Consider the following 18769-nt stretch of genomic DNA (forward strand, 5'->3'; position numbering starts at 1 on the left):
GTGGGCATATTATGGTCCACAGAGGATGAACTCCTCTAAATTTCAGTGATGGCACGACCTTCCTTCAGCTTCCTTAATTATTCGAGTCTCCACTTCCCTAAAATTCATATAATGCATAATGTAACAGCCGAAGGCCACACACGACATTTGCTGAATTAATTTATGCTCACTGAAAAAAACAGTGAGCATAACACCTTGCAGAATCTAAGAATAGTTGAAATGTCAGTTCATAGTCCAAAAGTATATGAAAAATATATTGAAACTGAAAAGAAGACAATGGTATATTATAGCTTTAACTGTACTAGTTAATACCTTGTATTTGTCTACTTCCCCTTGTAGTTTTACAGACATAGCAGTGGGCTGTTTCAGTTTTCTTAGTCTGTCCTGCCACGTAAACAGAAACTCCTCAAACACATACGTTTTACTCCTGTAGATCAGAAAAATACTTATTAACACACGATTGACCACAAAATAATTAGGAAAAATTACAGGAACAACTCCAAGTGAATGTTGAGATTTATGGGGCCAATTTATGACTCTCTACCTGAGTGTGATCCAGTCCTCCTGTGCCTTCTCTGTGAAGCCCTGCTGCCATTCCTCATACAGACCCCACATTTGGCTAACCTCCTCCATGTCTCTTTTTGTCTCCTCTGCCAAAGAGAAATCTGGAGCCTCCAGATCAAAACACGCACAGTCTTCACTGTGGAGGGGAGAAGAGCAGAGACAAGAGGACAAGTGTTTGATATCCACTTTGCCAAACAGCACTTTCAGCTGAGCTTAGATGGTAATAGCCACACTTTTTCATTTTTTTAACTGTATCAAGATACAAACAGAACATGAGACAAATGTAGGCTTTGACAGCAGTCTTTCTGGCTGCTTTAATACAGTGCCCAAGCCTATAGTGTAAATGGGAAAAGGCCACAAAAATGATATTATTTCTCAGTATTCCAGGGTACATATGCATATAGTAATCTAGGTCCTAATATTGACTAGTACTAATTACAAATAATAACATCTGGTAAATACAGTCTATAAATAAAAGTAAGCATGGACAAAAATGCTTTCTTTTTTTAAAGGTTGATTTTTTTTACATGACCTTGTTACATCAGATTTAGTTGCTAATAATCCCATCAGCAAAAAAAAAAAAAAGATTTATATAAGTTATTCTTTTACCACAGTACGAAGGCAACAAATGTCCTTTGCTATCTTGAACCTCTCATTGAAGAAAACATACCACTATGAATTCAGCAAACTGAAACAAACTTACAGCAATTTACTGCGCACAAGCTCTAGCTCCTGGAACTCTTGCTGTTTGTCCCTGATTGTTTGGAGACAGACAAGTAGGGCAGCATGATCACCAGTCTCCAGCATCTCATCTTTAGGTTTCAGCTGGTCCCAGCGTGCCTTAAACCGCTCCAGATCTGCCCTATAGGCACTGATATGACCTGCCGCATTAGTTCGCATCACCTCCATCTGAGAAGGGAACATGAATAAGAAAGAAATCAACACAATAACAAAGTCAAAGTCAGATAGGAAATAAATTATATGTGTCAAGAGGTGACAAAGAGAATAAATGGATAAAGAAAACAAAGGTACTGTAGGAGAAAGCAAAAGCTACAGTTTTTGAAAATTTTAATGAGTGTGCATGCGAGAGAGAGAGTTTGTCACCTGTTCTTTGATCATAAGCTGGTGGCTCTCCATAACAAGCTCTAATTTGTCCCACTTGGCCCTCAGTGAGGACAGAGAGTCCATGCCGGCCCCAGCCACCGCACGCAGCAAGCGGTTCTTCTCTTCAGCACACTGGAACTGAGGTAGGATCTATACATACACATAAAAATATAATTAGCTTATTCAAAACATGGAATTAAAGGACACTGTGATAAATCAGGTATGATAAATATAACAAGACATACAGCATAAATGTCCATGCGATTAGGCATCCATTCATGTCATGCTCTTGACTGTAACAGCTAGCAAAATTTGCATACTAAAATAAAAAAAGATTCATGTAGCAAAAAGATCTAACTGAAAGCTGGAATAATAACCTTAATTTCATAATTTGTAGGGAATAGGAGAAACCTATTTTCACAAACATAAAGCTTCACGCCTGTCATTTAACAAAGTCCCTAACCAGGGATGAGGACTGTTTATGTCTTACTTCAGGTTTGCGAGCGAATATCTGGCTGTGTTTGCCACTTGCCGCCCCAATCTCCTCCATGCTTTCTGGTCGAGTGGACAAGGCCTCCATTGATTCTGATACAAAACTGTCTATGGCTTGTGTGTGGCCTGAAAGCAAGGCAGAAGACGATTTTCATTCAGAAAGGATACAGAAAAGGAAAGCGTGAAAGTGAAAGCAATGCAAATGTCATGGGGCAGACATAAGGGAGAACAAAATCGAAAGAAATGAGAACAGAAAACGAAATGACATCTGGGAAAAAAACATTTGGCTTGTGACGAATGTAAAATGCATTGAGTACTATATATAAAAAATGTTTATTGCTGTAAAAAAGAGAAACAAAGTGAGTCTGGTGAGAGTGTTTGTATGATTCTTCAAAAAGTAATAAAAATACATGGAAAATACAAAGACAATCAAAGTGTCTGTGCTTACCTTGTATAGACTTCCTAAGTGATAAGAGCAGCATGTCGAACAGCCTCTGGACCAGGTCATCAATGACAGCTTTTACTGGCTCACAGTTGACTGTGATGCAGTCTACCTTCTCCTGACTGACAAAGGAAAAAGGTGAGAACCACCAACTCGATTGTTAAGGTGTAAATTTCCTAGAATTATAATGTCAGATGATGTTTCATCTTAACACCTAATCCAAACAAGTAAATTTGACTCTGTCAACTATAAATACACGTCTGAATCATCTACTAAAGGTGATTCATTGCAGAGAACCAAAGATAAGATCTGGGTCGTTTCATCAACAAAATATTTTCATAAAGTTGGGAACTTGATATCACGTGTTTAGTGCTGCTGTAGTGCTGCTTATTCAGAAGATGGTACTTTTTCACAATCATCTGTATAGATACGGTTGTTTTGGCTGTTGGGTGTTGGAAATAAGTAAAGAGGGCATCCATCAGAGAAAATCCAGTTCTCCCAGTCTTTTGGAGTCAGAGTCATGTACTCCTTTGTGAAAGTTAGTCTCTTCTCTATTTGCAGTTTGATGAGTCACAGGGTACGCTGCCTCTTGCAAGCTTTCAGCCCCAGTGTTTCTGTTAAATAACGATGCACAATGCTCTTAGAAACATTTTCTCCAAGATTTTTCAACCTCTGGCTGAGTCGCCGGCATGACTGGTGTGTTTTACTCTTGGCCTTTCTCATCAGATCCTTGGCTATTGCAGTTAAGCCAGATGGACGTCCTGAGCGAGGCAAGTCTTAGAAGGATCCTCCTTTGTTGTACCTTTGCCACTACTTCTGCACCCTGCTGAAACTTCTGCCAAGGGCATGAGCTACCTGCTGATGAATTTTTCCGACATTTTGAAGAGCAATGGCCTGTGCATGAATCCCAAGAAATGCAAGAAATCTACATACTGGGACCTGACAGTGTGACCAGACAAATCACCAAACAGTACCTGATTGACCAGGTGTAACCTATTTTGGTGACCAAAAAAAAATGAAACAGGTTGTCCAGTGGGGAGAATAAAATTTTGGAATACGGTGTAGGCATCTTTTTCAGTAACTGCCATGAGCTTTTCATCTGGGTTTCTTTAGCTTCTTTTCTGTTCACAATCAACTTTCGCTGAAACAACCACCACCTCCCAAATGCCTTCAAAGAAGTATGTTGCCTACCATCATTGCAAATCTCACATTTGAGAAGGGCTCACAAGTTCTCAGTAGGTTTTAAGTGGGGTAAAGAAGAGGGTCAAGTTATTCTTCAGTCATATTTAAGGCCTTTGAATAGTGGAGTCCTTGGATTCATGCTGTTGACTTCTACCATTGTCCAGAAACTGCTGCTAAGTTTGGGAGTTGATTTTCTGTCAACCCAAAAAGGTTTAACTAGCTCATCCTTAATGATAGCAGTCCATACCAACGGCACTCCTCCACCTTGCTGGTAGCTGACTTGAATTAGTGATTCTGCCAGGGGACTATCCATCCAGACCATTAAGAGTCCATTTTTTTTCAGCTATCTTTCAAATCTTTGTCAAATATCTTGTCATGATTTTTTTTTACCCAGTCTTAAAGTGTCAACTACTGAATTTATTTAGTGGTGGTCATGTTTTAGCCTTCTTCCCCTTGGCTATGTCTACTGTACACCTTGTACTTCTGAACACCCCATGTAGGATGCTGTTCTGGAATATGGTTCTAAAACATATATTGTTGTGTTTATTTTTCTCTTGCATGAATATTACCTTTTCTGCTTTACAAGTATGAATATTATTATGATTATGCTTCACTGTGTTTCTTGTGTGTGATCTGTACCTGGGTAGACGTTCTGACTCTTTCCCTCTGGCTTTCAGGGCCTTGAAATTTCTCTCCCAGTCTTGCACAGAACTCAGATGCTTCTCTACTAACTTCTCTAAATCCACTTGGCCCAGCACCACCCACTCCTACAACACACGCACATACAGAATCACAGTGAGGTTATGTGCAGTGCATATTTCCTAATTTCAAATGTATCCGTGCCAAAGGTGACCAAACAAGACATACATGACTAAATAAATACAGAACTAAAGAAAAGGGGAGATAAAAGAGAAGTTTGTTTCGGCTGAGGGCTTCCCCCACTGATGTAGATATGCATGGCTGCAGACAAAAGGGAAAATATAATATACTGTCCTCGCTGTTCTGTCTGGGTAGCATAAAGGGGGATGCGCTCACAATGAAAATAACTGATCTTTAGTACCTGAATAGAGAAGTATGACTGTGACCAAGTTTCATTCTTTCAAAGAAAATAGCACTGCTATGGCTCATTGCATCTCTTCAATCAGCAAAAGGTGACAAAAGGTTAATCTATTCACATTCATGTAAAGTAACAGGGATCAGTGTTAAAATATAGCATCTTGTTATATCAAATAAATATTTAACTACTGCAGAAAATAATTGATTAGTTTGTATTTTCTAGCTATTAGAAATGATCACATCTTTACTTCTGAGGCCAGGGTGAAATCAGCTCTGGAACAGCAGGCTTATCACAAAATGCAATGTACTACAATATGTTCATTCTGTATAGTGAGAATTACCCTACCAAGAAAAACCCTTTTCTTAAAATTGTACAGAGGCTTTCCTATAAGATGGTTAATAATGAATTACCATCATAATCATTACTAGTTTCAAAGTCACTGGTTGTTTAAAAACCTTGAACTTGTGTTGTATAGCATGCAGGCGGCTAAAGAGGTCCTCGGCCTTGCTGAAAATGGTGAGGAACCCAGAGGCATTTCTGTCAATCATGATGTTGAAGATAAGCTCCTCCCCCAGGGCGCTGACCCCTTTGAACTGGTTTGGGATTGAGATGAATCGCTTCATCTCCCTGAAATAGCGTGCTCGCACCTCCTCAAATGGTGGACGGAACTGTAAACGGCCCTGTCTATTGAGAAGGATACAACAAACGAAAAAAGGTGGGAGAGGTAGACAGAAAGGAGAGAAAAGTATGAGAATTAAGAGGTGGGGAAAAGGAAGACGTCAACATTAGTGGTTCAAGGTAAGGAGAAAACGCAGTACACGCATGAGAGAAAAGATGGCAAAGCACAGGAAAGAGTTACAAAGCAGAGAGACAGAAAGTTGGACATTTCAGAGTTGGTGTACTGACTTGAAAGTGAGGTCTATGTGTATTTCAGGCAAGTTCTTATTCAGAGCTTCCAATCCAGTCTGATACTGGTGTTCAAGAGCCTTGTACAGCTGATGGTTCCAATGCTGACGCCATGCCCGCATATCATCAGACCTGAAGCCCTATGCACACACATACATGCATTATCCTTTCAATGAGAAGAAATACAATTGCACAGTAAGCTTACATAGATGAGTAGATTTTAAGCATGTGGTAAGCTTATAAGTCCATTTAAACCAACTGATATCATATTTGTTGTTTTCAATTTTTTACAATAACTACAGCACTGCATGGTAACCTTTCTCATCTTGTCTAAATTTATAGTTTATATACATAAGTTCAAAGTAAGTTCATAACCATGTAAATACAATTACTACTTTTTAAAACACTGTTTATTCAGTAAAAATATGTTACTAACATTTACAGGCCAGCAGCAAAGACACATTTACTTCTGTCTTTAATCGATACCTGAGCCTCCAGAGTGGCAAAGCCAGTACGGAGCTCCTGAAGGCCATCCTTCCACCGCTGCTGATGTCTCAGTAGGTCAACATTCATTAGTGTCACCACCTGGGAAATGTAGCCAGAGGTGCAGAAACAAATGCACAAAACAATAAAACTTTAGATATTAACAGCAAATCAAGAGGGGAATTATTGTGCTTGCGAAGACATGTGGCCATGGCAAATAATTCAAATCAGCGTTAAGTGCCTCTGTGCTTTAAAAGTTACCACCTTGTCGATAAAGTCAGTGTGCCATTTTCGTAACTTCCTGTTCTCGGTAGAGAGTTTCTCTGCCGCAGACTGCAGCTTGGCAATGTAAACTTCTAAATCTTTGGGGTTGTCCCACGTAATCTGAAGTTTACCACCCGATTCCTTTGACTGAGAGCGAGGATTCTGAAAAAGAAAAGCAGAAAGATTATCTCACATTTCTAAACATAAACTCAATATCAGGCACAATTTAAAGCTCTCATGTTTAAAATATGTTGTTGTTTTTCACAAATTTCCTAAAGTACATCTGCTATACTTTTACATAGACAATAAAAAGTAAAAGCATAGAAAAAGGACTGTATATTTTTCTTTTGTAAGTATTGGGTTCCATTCTTAGATAAATAGTAATGATAACTACAAAACACAATTTTTCAGCTGCATGCAGTACCTTGATGACCTGTTCAAAAGCCAGCGCAAGACTGAGCATCATAGGTCTCTGAGAGGCAATCATCTGCTGGTCAATGGTGTTGTAGAAATGGGCCACCTAAGACACAATAACCAGCAATACCAGCATGACGCAAACCTTAACAGATATAACTATATAAATGAGTGAGAGATATTGTGCTTGTTTTTGTCTTAAAACCAGCTCTCACCTGTTTAAGGACAATGGCTTGTCTGTAGAATTTGTCTGCAGTATTAGCAGCCTGTTGTATCTTGGCTGGGATAGGAAATCCCAGGGCAGAGAGCTGCCTGACTTCCCTGAGTAGACTGACCAATCTGTCCGAGTACTGAATCTTCAGCTTGCCATCCACATGATCCAGGTCCATAACACGGTTACTGGCCTGGAGACTTTACAGTAGGAGAGAGTCAAACTGAGGACACTGCAGCATTGCATCTCTGGCTAGCTGCCACATGAGGTTTTCAAATTGATATATGATATATATTTATAGTTACAATTAAGATGAAATTCCACAGGATTACTCTGTGCTTTTCTTGTGTGTTGTGTTAGTTAAGGTTAAAGGCTGTAATATTTCCAACCTGATCCCTGACTTTGGATCAGCCAGTCCAGACAGTATATCTCTTGACCAGTCCTCAAACTGTTCCTGTTCATACACCCTTAGAACTTCCAACAGGTCATCACAGAAATGCAGGAACCCTTTGAACCCAGACAGGTCTGAAAGCAGAGCCTCAGCTATGCGGACAGAGTCTTCCACCTAATGTAGGAACACAAGCACATGAAAATATAAGAATGTACACACTTATTTTCATAGGGATTATCCTGTAGTTGCAATGCTATTTTAAAAAAGGCTAAAGTTGTATTGTTGCATTGTTTTGAATCACCACAAAAGGTAAGTTATCGGAAACATAGAGGTCAATGATAGACCAGAAATTTCATGACATTTAGTGGTTAGTCGCAGTTAGTTCATGTAAGATACACAGACACACACTCAGTTACCTTGTGAAAGAGCTGTCGCACCCAAACAATTTTATTGACCACTTCAGGGAGGTTCCTGCCAATGAGAGGCCCAAATTTGTCTCCAGGGCCTCCATGGCAACGACTCTCAAAGTCAGTCTTAAGCCCTAAAAAAAAATCATGCGCAGATAGAGGTCAAAAATGAGAAGCAACTATGAGTCACCACTGACTTTCCCTATATTGTATGCATCATTTAACATTTTGCATTCACCTGATGCTTTTATTCCTTGCCACTTACTAGGAGTGAGGGGATATATTTCTGTTTAAAGCACAGAGATAGAACACTACATTTACATTCATTGCCCTGTTGAAAATTAATAATTTCTGAAGCAATCTCAGGGGCTGGGTAACATGAAATTTACCTCTCTGATGTGAACCAGGTTTTTACCCCCCTTAGACAAAATTAAGACAATGGTGTCTAAAAATGAAACTAAAAATATTTGTTTCACGTCTGTGCATTCAGATTTGATTCAGTTTGGACTCATTTTGCTTCTTATTATAGCACTCAGGTGTTAAAGGCTTTAAAATGCTGTAACTGCCACCATTAGCTGTGTGTCACAGCCACTGCTGTAATGACTGCATTGATAAATAGCCCAACTACCAGAACTAAATTGTGTTGGTTTTAGAACACCAGGCATAACTTATACTTGCCTCTTTCACTCAGTATCAAAGTTACAAATCCTCTGGTCTGGGCAATAATGCTGGTATATATTACAGCATTTTTCAACAGTAAATAAAATCAGCAGCTGCATTTTAAACACAATGTATGAACTAGGTTTATTCAGATTTTATATATTTTGTTCCACTGTGTAAACAAAATAGGCTGCGGTCACTTTCTATTTAACAAAGAATCAACAAAAGCGCTTTCGGCCAGAACTGTATACCCTTATTGTAGTCTAGTATTCTGGCTAGTAGCATCTCTCTTTCCGACTGCAGCTCTTTACTGATGGTGGGACGTCTGATCAACTCCTTATGCTTTTGGAACGCCTGCAACAGCTGGACAACAAATAAACACACAAGCACAGGGATATACCTTACTGTAATTTCCCACATCAGCACAGTCCCACACAATATTTCACAACCTGAGCCGAAGCGGTGTGTTTCACTACCTGTTGTGGGTTGTCCTTCACATCAGCAATGTAACTCTTTAGCCTCCCTGCAACCTCCTGTTCTGATGGAGCCATTAGGCGTTCAAACTGAGCCACTGCTGCTTTCCAAAGAGGCTACAAAAAACATAAAACCATCATTCTCGAGGTCAACAAAAAAAGCAGTGAAGCAGGATAAAAATGGATCCTTAATCATTGCCCAAATAGATTGTGCAAAAGATGCAACTTAAATGTTTCTTCCAGAGCATTTACTGCAGCCATAGGTTGTCTGGTAAGCATGTAGTCTAAATAATAATTTTTATGAAGTAAAAGCTGACTATGGAATTAATTGAGCTGCAACACATTGAAAACACAATCGTGTTTCCAATGAAGCAGACGCAGTAAAACAATTCTGACATGACAGTACACATGCACATTAAGCTCTCTACAACGAACCTCAGTATAGGGGTTGTACTGAAGAGGGTTGAGTCCAGAGAATGGTTCAAAAACTCGATCTGAGGTCAGAGCCTGCTGCTTCCCTCCTGGTAGCAAACACAGCAATTTCTCATGAACCATACGGAGAGTCACCACCTGGTAGACAAAAACAGGGAGAGTGGATTACCATGTCATCAATGGCCATTATGTCCAGTTATCAGGCTCACAGGAGTCAACAGTATGACTCATGATGTCAAATGCTTGCAGTGCAGACTGGTAGATTGCTCCCACACTCTTCACATTGCATCAACAAGGGAAATGATATTGAAAAGAGGAAAAAGGCATCTGTATGTTTGTATGTGACAGTGACTAAACATATCTGGATCAATGTGGTCAAGTCAGTAGTCGTCTTTTGAGATGAAAAAAAAAAAGCCCTTGCAAGATCAAACAAGGTTTAAACAGCATCATAGATGTGTAGCGCAGGTAAGACATGGGTTAATAAGTCTGTCCCATTACAAACGCCCAATGAAAGTGAGAAAAAAAATGCACATGAATGTTTTATGAAAATTCAGTATCACCGAAAAGCAGAACACACTTATCACTGTTGTATAATAGAAAGCATACTCAAAAGGGAACATTAAAAAAAATTTAAAAAAATAACATTACAAAGTCTCTTTCATCAGTCTATTTATGGCTCACTTCTCCTTCCTTCTTCTGTTCTTAAAAAAATTCAAGTGAAAATTCTACCTAAGGGTGGAGTCTGCAGTTCTGGAGAAAGAGGAGTGTATTCATCTAAATGACATATGCAGGTAGTCATAATGGGTCAGATCTCTCTTGGTACCACTCCCCAATTTCTCAGCCATATATCCTCCAACTCCTTCTCCCCTGATCTGTGCACTAGCATGAGCATGCAGAAGACATGCTGAATAGCATTGTGTGGATTGGTCAAAGGCACTTTGTTTTTTCCCAGTAACAGAGCCAGAGCTGCGTATGAACACTCGATTTGTTTTCAGTGTGCGCACGCACACACACACACACACACACACACACACACACACACACACACACACACACACACACACACACACACACACACACACACACACACACACACACACACACACACACACACACACACACACACACACACACACACACACACACACACACACACACACACACACACGCGGGACAGCTAGTGGACCGCGAGGTTATATTCACTGAATTTTACAAAAAGTGTACTGGTTTCAGAAATCTGCTTCTTTACAAACAAGGAGAAACAACGACAGGGCAACTAAAAAGATACTTTTAGGTGGATATTAACGATTGCATTCAGTGCTACCATTGTGTCTGAAAGAAAAATGGATAAATATGTCCTTTTAAATAAAGTTCATTCAGTGTTAAGTACAAAAAAAGTATTTTGGTGCACCTGGATCACAACCATATGTTACCTCATTCAATCTTTTTGCAAGGCAATGTAAGGATTGTGGGCAGTGCTTGTTTCCCTTCCAGGGGTGGGGAACATGTCTCTTCCATACCTGAGACAAAAGGCAATTGAACATGTTTTCAGTGACAAATAATCATCATACTTTGTGAATACTTTGTTCCCCTATTTCTATCTCTTTCTTACCTGTCCAGTCAAATGCTCACAGGCTATTACCCACTGTTCACAGATGGAAACAGCTGTTCTCAAGCTCTCTCTCACTGAAACAAAAGGCTCCTGAAAAATTTTAAGAGCACTCAGCTTCTTCTGAACATATCTTCCCAGGGCTCCACCTTGTACATACAAAGGAATACATAAAGAAAAGACATCGCAATCGTCACATGCAGATGTACATGAAAACATATAAACATTTATAGAAAAATTGCACATGACCACAGTTCCGTAACCACTTGTTACATTTCAGTTGAAGTCAATATATTTCTCTTACATGTTCCATGCATGCAGTAGTCAATATATCACGAGCAGTTCTAAGGAACGTAAAATAAGTTTCAGTTCTCATAGGATGTGTATTTCACCAACAACCGAATGGCAAACTGGATGAACACATACTGCATCCTAAAAACAACATCAGCAAATATTTGTTTTCATTTCCTGCTTTTGGATTGTGTAAGCCTGAGAGATTCCCACCAACAACATCCATGAGTCGGACCATGCGAGTCTCTGGATAAGGCTCATAATCAGTCTGCCTCCAAACATCGTCTAGAGCCTCTTTGCTCTGTTCCACTAGATCCACAACATCTGACATAGACAAGCCATCGAGACCACAAAACTCCTGGGTAGGAACAAAAAGACACATAGATTGATTTTGATTTTGTCCACATCTCATTACAGCAACCTGAAATAATTAGCTTCAAGAACAATCACTAAACACTACTCTCCTCACCATTTAAAACAATGCCAATGTTACATAACTCACAATTTGGAGGTTTTCAAACTCAAAACAAAATGGGGTTGTTTCACCTACTTATCTGTGAAATAATTTCTTAAGTACATAGCAGATTATAGTTCTCTTCACAATAACCATAATTCTAAACAACATTCACCAAATTGATACGTAGCAAATGAAAAAATTTGACTTCAATTTTAATTTGTAAGTAATGAGACTTGATATATAATTCTTGCCCAGCATACCTTTTGTATTGGTTCAAACTGGTCCGTGAAATGTTTGGCCCTTTCTCTCACACTGTTCTTCTCAGCTGACTCAGAGAGATCTGCCCAGTACTGGAACTCATCACTGGGAGTCAGGATGCCTACAGACAATGCAAAACATATATTACAAGAAATTAGCTTTAGTTAATAAGATTTCTACTTTGAAAGATCATGCACATTATTATTTTTATGTACAATAATAAATTAGATGTTATTTTTGTATACAGCACAGTATAAAGTTTGAATTTTAAGGGTTGCAAGTCAGTCATAAATTTAGGCACAGTTGATAGAATGGCAATAATAACATCAAAATAGAACACAAGTACGGCAAACACTTTACTTTCATACATACTAGCAAGATGCTTCGCCACAAAATCCAAGTATTTGAAAAAACATTGACTATACGTCCATGACCATTCTGAATACTCTATCAGGCAAAAAATAGGCATACCCAGGACATCTTCTTCCTTACGGCCCTTTTTGGAAGAGGACTGTGCTCCAAACTGGCGTACCACTGAACCCAGGCCGAGCTCCAGCTCACTCAGCAGGTCTGCCAACTTAGGGTCAAATGCTGAACGCCAGCGCTCATCCTTGGGAGAAAAAACAGAGAGAAAAGTTTTAGACTAAGAGTATTGTGCTCTGATCCTGTGGGCAATATTGTTTGGGCACCCCAAATCCTTTAGCTAAAGTTTTAGGAGGATACACTAAGAAAATGTATTTAAAGTAACTTGCTTTCATGTCATTCAGAGTTATTGTCCTTTTCAATTTTAATCGTCATAGTATTATGTATAACTACAAATCAGGGATATGACTAATTGAAAGTTGAAATGTGTTTCAAAGAGCAGTTTCAGAGACAAACTATTTTTATGTTTGTATGTATTTTTGTTGACTGTGTAATCAAGCAGAATCTTCTATAATGGTTGATGTCATCACCCAGCTATATTTCAACTTCCAAATAACATCTATGAAATTCTTCATTACACTAGGACAGGCTCACCTTTAGCAGCACAGGTGCAAAAACCTGTTTGACAGCTTGGTAGAGCGTGTTGATGGGTGACTCCAGCATGGATGACACCAGGAGGCTCTGATGAAAGTTATCTTCAGTGATCACTGTGGGATGCAGCTTGAAGAACACCAACACCTTCTCTCCGCTGTCTCCCGAAGCTTCAATCTGTTGAAGCAGAATAAAATTAATTTTTTTCCAAGTTAGATTTTCAGTGTCAAGTAAACATTTGGCAGGCAATTGTGCAATTCTTTAATGAATATTTTGTTGTCAAATAATCTTACATTAATTTTTAAAACAATTACAATACTTACAAATTGTCCACTATGGAACAGCTATTTAGACTAAAAATTATGAAATTTGGGGAAATTGTTCCCAAAATTGTTGATATGTGATAAAGAATAGTTCCTGGAAAACATCTTGTTTGTGTGTTTGTATTTCCAGTTTTCAAAAATCATTTAAAATTATTGTTTATGTTAATTATGGTGAAGCTTTAAATTTTCTGGCAGTTTAGCCAACTGATAATCAGTTGCTTGTAGCTGGGTTCATTGTTCTGTGAGCCTTAAGGGAAATCTTTTCAACTTTAATTATTATAACTGGATTACCTTATTTGACAAGTGAAGTTCATTGTTACTTCTGCTGACAGACAGGACAAATTCATTCCCATCATCCAAGAAGTTATTGAGCTCTTGACTATCAGTCAGGGACGATGAGGGCTGTATTCCATAGAAGTTTCCAGTTGTGGTCAGGATAAACTTCTTTCGAGCATCGTCTGAACCGTGGGGCATCTTTTATTTGGAACTGAAGCACTGATAGTGAGAAACTAGAAGCACACAAAAAACAACATTGAAAAGGGTCACACTGTGAGATGGATGTGGCTTAATAGTAGCCACTATGCAAAACTAATACTTCCAAAATTTTTGACCTTACATGCTTATTGTCACAAATCCTCATACTTTTAACTTAAAAGAAAAAAGTAAATGAACTCAAACACATTGTGCTACAACTTTTTCTGAGATTTGGCACAAAAAGAAAACTCTTGAAAACTCACTGTTCTTGTATGCCTAATCTCCAAGGGAAGTATGTCTGATGGAACATAATTTACTTTAAGGAGCTCCTGGATACACTAAGTTTTTCTTTAACTTGTTGTTTTGTTGTTGTTGTTGTTTTACCAATACATGGTTTGTTGTTTGTTGACATGCAGGCTAGGTGCATGCACAGCAAAATCAGCAAGGAGCATGATAGAAACTCTGAAAAGGAAAATTTTGTTGCCAAATGAAACGCAACCTCAGAGGTCATCACCACAAAGCTCTCTACAGCGAGTAGAAAGCCAGATCTGAATGTCATACGAGGCAAAAAATAAAACCGGAATGCCTCTGCCAGTGTTACACCACATGAAAAAGTTTCTAAACAGCTTTTCTCGATGTAGATGTACACGGACATTTTACAAAATCAACCCAATCATTCTACAATGATAAATTCTTCCTAAATAGATAATTATGGCATCTGGTGGAAATTCCTGTGTTTTTTCATAATGGAATGCAAGTTTTGTTCCCCTATATCTTGCAGGCCTAGCAAAAACTAGAGTTAGATCAGACACTAACTTTAGTTAAACCCAGCTGTTTGCTCTGTAACCTAATAGGCAATATAACTTTAAACCCAGAAACGTTGCAAATAAGCCGCACGACCATTGACGGTTCACTATCCAGCGAGAGGTTGTCAGTTTGCACCTTATAATGATAACGGTGTGAAAGCAGTGCTATCAGTGCTGATGTTGTTGCTGAAGTAGCAGCTAATAATTATGTGCTAGCGCTAAAACACCGTGAGCTTATCAAACCTGCATACTTCCTGCCAAGGCTCCTTTGTTTGGTCAGCTTTATCTATGGCCACGACAAGGCTAAACATGTTAGCAAAATTATGGGGAAGCACTGCGGCAAAGCAATGGCTCTGGCAGGGAAAATCACATCCGCTAGCGAGCTAACGTTAGCTCTGCCCGTGTGAATTAAAGTTAAGCGTACTAGCTAGATGGCTTTATTTTAGCATGCAAGCTAATATATAGAGACGTTGCTGTCATACCTTTTTGCCATGAAATGCTTTTCTCTCACAGCTTTTGGTAACTTAATCCATGGACTTAAGTTCGTGTAGCAACGCTGCTAGTTTCTGTGTGCTCTCCAATGCTGGTGTGGTTACCAGGCAACAGCTACGTTACGCTATACCACGTGACACAGCGTAATGTAGTTCACTTAAACCATTTACTGAGAAAATACTGCAGCCGAACTGCAGCTCCTCCCGTGCTCATGTGGTTTAAGACCGATCTGTAAACTTTGGGGCTTTTCCCTGAGATTTTCTCTCCAAGACACTTCTAAGAAGCTATGACGAAGCACAAAACACTGGTTTCATTTATATTGTCATGTCACGTTATTAAAGAAAATAGACAACCACATTTTTTATTCAAAATGCCAGATTGCCACTTAATTTTATATTCATTCATAATTGTATGTTTATGTAGTCTAAAAATCTGATAAGCCTTGCTGTTGCAGGCTTTGTGACTTGTCACAATAGGAACTATGCACTGTGCAATCGTAAATATTTTACTTTAATAATCGCTTTGATTTGCTACACTTGCTTTCCATTTAACTTGTAACAATCACATCTAATTTGTCTTGTAACAATTACTGTTTATTTGACTTGCAACGCTTGTTTTTTATCTTTCATAATCCTGTAATTTTTTCAATTTGCCATTGTTTACTGTACACACCAAAACACCATGTCAAATTCCTTGAATCTGAAAGCCTACTTGGGAGTGGATTGTAATTCAGTAGAGCATATGTGTTATTGATATTATTAACAAATGCTTAGTGCTCACATATTTAAGTTCAAAAGTGGGAGCATGAGCCAACTGTCATTCAGACTTTATTAGTTTTATGTGTTTTGTCCTTCTACTTTTGAATATTCCTGAATGCCTGTCCATTCACTTATCGATTGTTTATAATGTGAATGGTTTGTCTTGTCTTTTGTGTGGACACTGGAAGAAGCACTGGAGTAAAAACCAATGGGGAAATCCTAAGTGAACTAAAATATATAAAGACTGAAAAAGAATAATTGCTGACAGCAAAGAACTAAATATGTCTTCCATGATCATATGCAGTGTATGTCACAAAAATAACAAGTCCAAACATTTAAATGCACTGTTTTAGATATAATTTTAGACAATATTGGCATCTCCATGGATCTGATTTAACTGAGGGAAGACAAGTGAGATAAATTGTTTTTATAGGTATATATTGCCAGGCTAAGTTACTACAGAGTCCTGGGGTTAAAATGAAGCGCAGGTTTCTTGTTCACCATCTGTTTGGCTTTTGTACAGTATTTGTAACCTGGAGAACCCCAGATATACTATGTGGTACACTGTTTAACACAATTTTAAAATGAAATGGCAATCCTAAATCTAAATTCTGATATAGTGTTTATAAAACAAGGCTTCAACGTCAGACTATAAATAAACACCTATCTTAAGGTACTTATAATGTCTGTTATAATGTCGATAAATAGTTTGCTTCCTCAAGAAAACTCCTGGACCTTGGATTAGATCTTACTTTATGACTATGCTCAGTTGGGAATGTGGAACTTCAACATCAGGAAATGACTTTTGCTTAGAGTGATCTCAATGAAAGTATACCTAAAATCATGTACACACCAGGGATTCCCTGACGTAACTCGAGTTTCTTTTCTGTCGCTGGCCCTCTTATAGAAACTGTTGTCACACCTTGCTTTTACATGCAGCTTACAGAATGATTAAACCTCAGGAAGATCAGAAGGATAAACGCAATAACCTTTATCTTTATTGTGAAGAGTAAGCTTAGTAATAACGCCGAAAACCATATCTACTCTCACACATTACTTCAAACAGCCGCTACTTTTACTACACAGCGCACTGCTTGGTGAAAAGGTTTAAATCGTGGTAACGTTATTTCTGTAGCACAATCAAATTCAGGGTGCTTTAGAAAAAGAAACAGTGTCAGAATATCGATTTGCAGTGCTTCTATAAAACTACTTTTGACAGAGCATTTGCTTCACTTTATAGGGGCGCATATCAGATAACAAGTTAACAGAGATGGCTGGTACGAGTGAAAGCTAATATGAGTTTAAAAAATCCCCCTGAATAGTGAGAAATGATTTGTTTATTAACTCATGGGTATTTGCGATCACAGAGCCATTCCTCCCACATACTGCACAGTGGCCACACAGATTTCTGTGAGACTGATTTAGGGAAAAAACGACGTACATTTTAGAAGATAATCTCTAACGCCTTGTTATCTGTGCTGTAATTTGTTTTAAAATGTAAGTTGTTGATTTGTATTTCACTGCTGAGTAAATGTTCCCTTAATATTACATTTTTTTCTATCCTGTCCTCCACTATGTCAAAGTTTAACAATTAGGATTCCACCTATTACCAGTAACAGCCTTCCACAGTTATTTAAGTCATCTCTTTATCATATTTAACTTAACATAAGTAGCTTTTTGATAAGGCACACAGGCCTTCAGGTGACTAAATTATACAGATCCCATCACTTTAGTTCCTATAGTCATGTAAAGTATACTTTATATAAAGGTACTGTTTAACTTCAAATAAAGTTTTGTATATGTAAATCTGTGCTAAAGGCTAAATAAAATAAAAATATGGAAGAGTCAATGTCCATCAAAGTCAAGGCTTTAATTTTCAGTTACAATTTCCTCAAGTTTGTTGGGAACACATATGGAAAATCCCAGAAAAAATCCTTTAACACCGCCCTGCCTGCTCTATTTTCCACACAGATAGATGGACCGCTTCCCAACTGGAAATCATAAATTATGTAGTTTTGTTTTCTCATTGCTCCAGTGGTAAGTGTCATGACATCAGTGAAAGGAAAATTTATAAGGAGCAATGAAAGTACTACGAGTACAAAGTGCATTGAGAGTCATCCTGTGTCAAAACTGGGTTAAACATGCGTATATCTTTATTTTTCAACTGTCAAACTAACTATGAATTTAAATATTTAAATCAAGTTAATAGATTAGACATCCTGTCCATTTGGAAACCTTACAAATTGGAAGATAAGCAAGTAATAAAAAATAGCTTGTTGCAGTACTTGGTATTGTATGTCTTTAGACAGAGGGCTTAAAAAAATAAGAGAGAGATGAAAAACAGAAGTGAAAAGCTGCTCTGCAAAAAGCAACAAAAAAGACCAAAAGCAAGACGTGAATGTGAAACACTCTGTGGTTAGTGATGGAGACATTGTGAAAAACCAGCTGCAGAGGTATTCGGTACATGTTCAAGAAAATAGCACACCACCTGTAATATAATGCCATAGACAGACCACATTAATCAAAAAACAGAGTTCCTACTAATACATAGTCACAAAGTCACAAAACAGGTACCTTCATGAGTTAACCTTACTTTGGAAGTTTGTGGAAAATATGTCAGATCAGTAGCATTGTTGTTGGTGGTGCAATGACGCAACTACTACAATTTGGAAAACGCCAGATTTTGACTAATATTGCCTAACACGGATGAACAAAATGTAAATTGTGCAACCTGACATTTAATTACAGTCTTAACTGACGCATCTTACTTCTGCATTTCACCGAGTTTCTATTAGTGACTTAAGA

The 18769-nt window shown here is 38.3% G+C and overlaps 1 protein-coding gene across 5 annotated transcripts in view; it reads right to left on the reverse strand.

The window, feature by feature from the left end:
- Positions 1-15309, reverse strand: part of LOC111572654 (cytoplasmic dynein 2 heavy chain 1) — a 146128-nt gene extending 130819 nt beyond the window's left edge. For all 5 annotated transcript variants that reach the window (XR_008602311.1, XM_055012354.1, XM_055012355.1 and 2 more), the window contains exons 1-26: positions 15197-15309; positions 13726-13943; positions 13115-13288; positions 12569-12707; positions 12100-12218; positions 11596-11740; positions 11095-11240; positions 10916-11002; positions 9486-9620; positions 9054-9167; positions 8829-8940; positions 7927-8051; positions 7509-7684; positions 7124-7319; positions 6919-7014; positions 6495-6656; positions 6234-6332; positions 5748-5887; positions 5297-5525; positions 4424-4551; positions 2609-2724; positions 2159-2286; positions 1669-1818; positions 1268-1473; positions 545-700; positions 313-427 (exon numbers count right to left, since the gene is read on the reverse strand). Coding sequence is in view for 4 of the 5 variants with exons in the window: in XM_055012354.1 (XP_054868329.1) it covers positions 313-427; positions 545-700; positions 1268-1473; positions 1669-1818; positions 2159-2286; positions 2609-2724; positions 4424-4551; positions 5297-5525; positions 5748-5887; positions 6234-6332; positions 6495-6656; positions 6919-7014; positions 7124-7319; positions 7509-7684; positions 7927-8051; positions 8829-8940; positions 9054-9167; positions 9486-9620; positions 10916-11002; positions 11095-11240; positions 11596-11740; positions 12100-12218; positions 12569-12707; positions 13115-13288; positions 13726-13908 (3576 nt within the window). In the remaining variant the exon portion in view is untranslated. The remainder of the gene's footprint in view (positions 1-312; positions 428-544; positions 701-1267; positions 1474-1668; positions 1819-2158; positions 2287-2608; positions 2725-4423; positions 4552-5296; positions 5526-5747; positions 5888-6233; positions 6333-6494; positions 6657-6918; positions 7015-7123; positions 7320-7508; positions 7685-7926; positions 8052-8828; positions 8941-9053; positions 9168-9485; positions 9621-10915; positions 11003-11094; positions 11241-11595; positions 11741-12099; positions 12219-12568; positions 12708-13114; positions 13289-13725; positions 13944-15196) is intronic.
- Positions 15310-18769: the final 3460 nt, after the last annotated feature.

The sequence above is a fragment of the Amphiprion ocellaris genome, chromosome 7 (genome assembly GCF_022539595.1).
Source record: "Amphiprion ocellaris isolate individual 3 ecotype Okinawa chromosome 7, ASM2253959v1, whole genome shotgun sequence".
Taxonomy (NCBI): Eukaryota; Metazoa; Chordata; class Actinopteri; family Pomacentridae; genus Amphiprion; species Amphiprion ocellaris.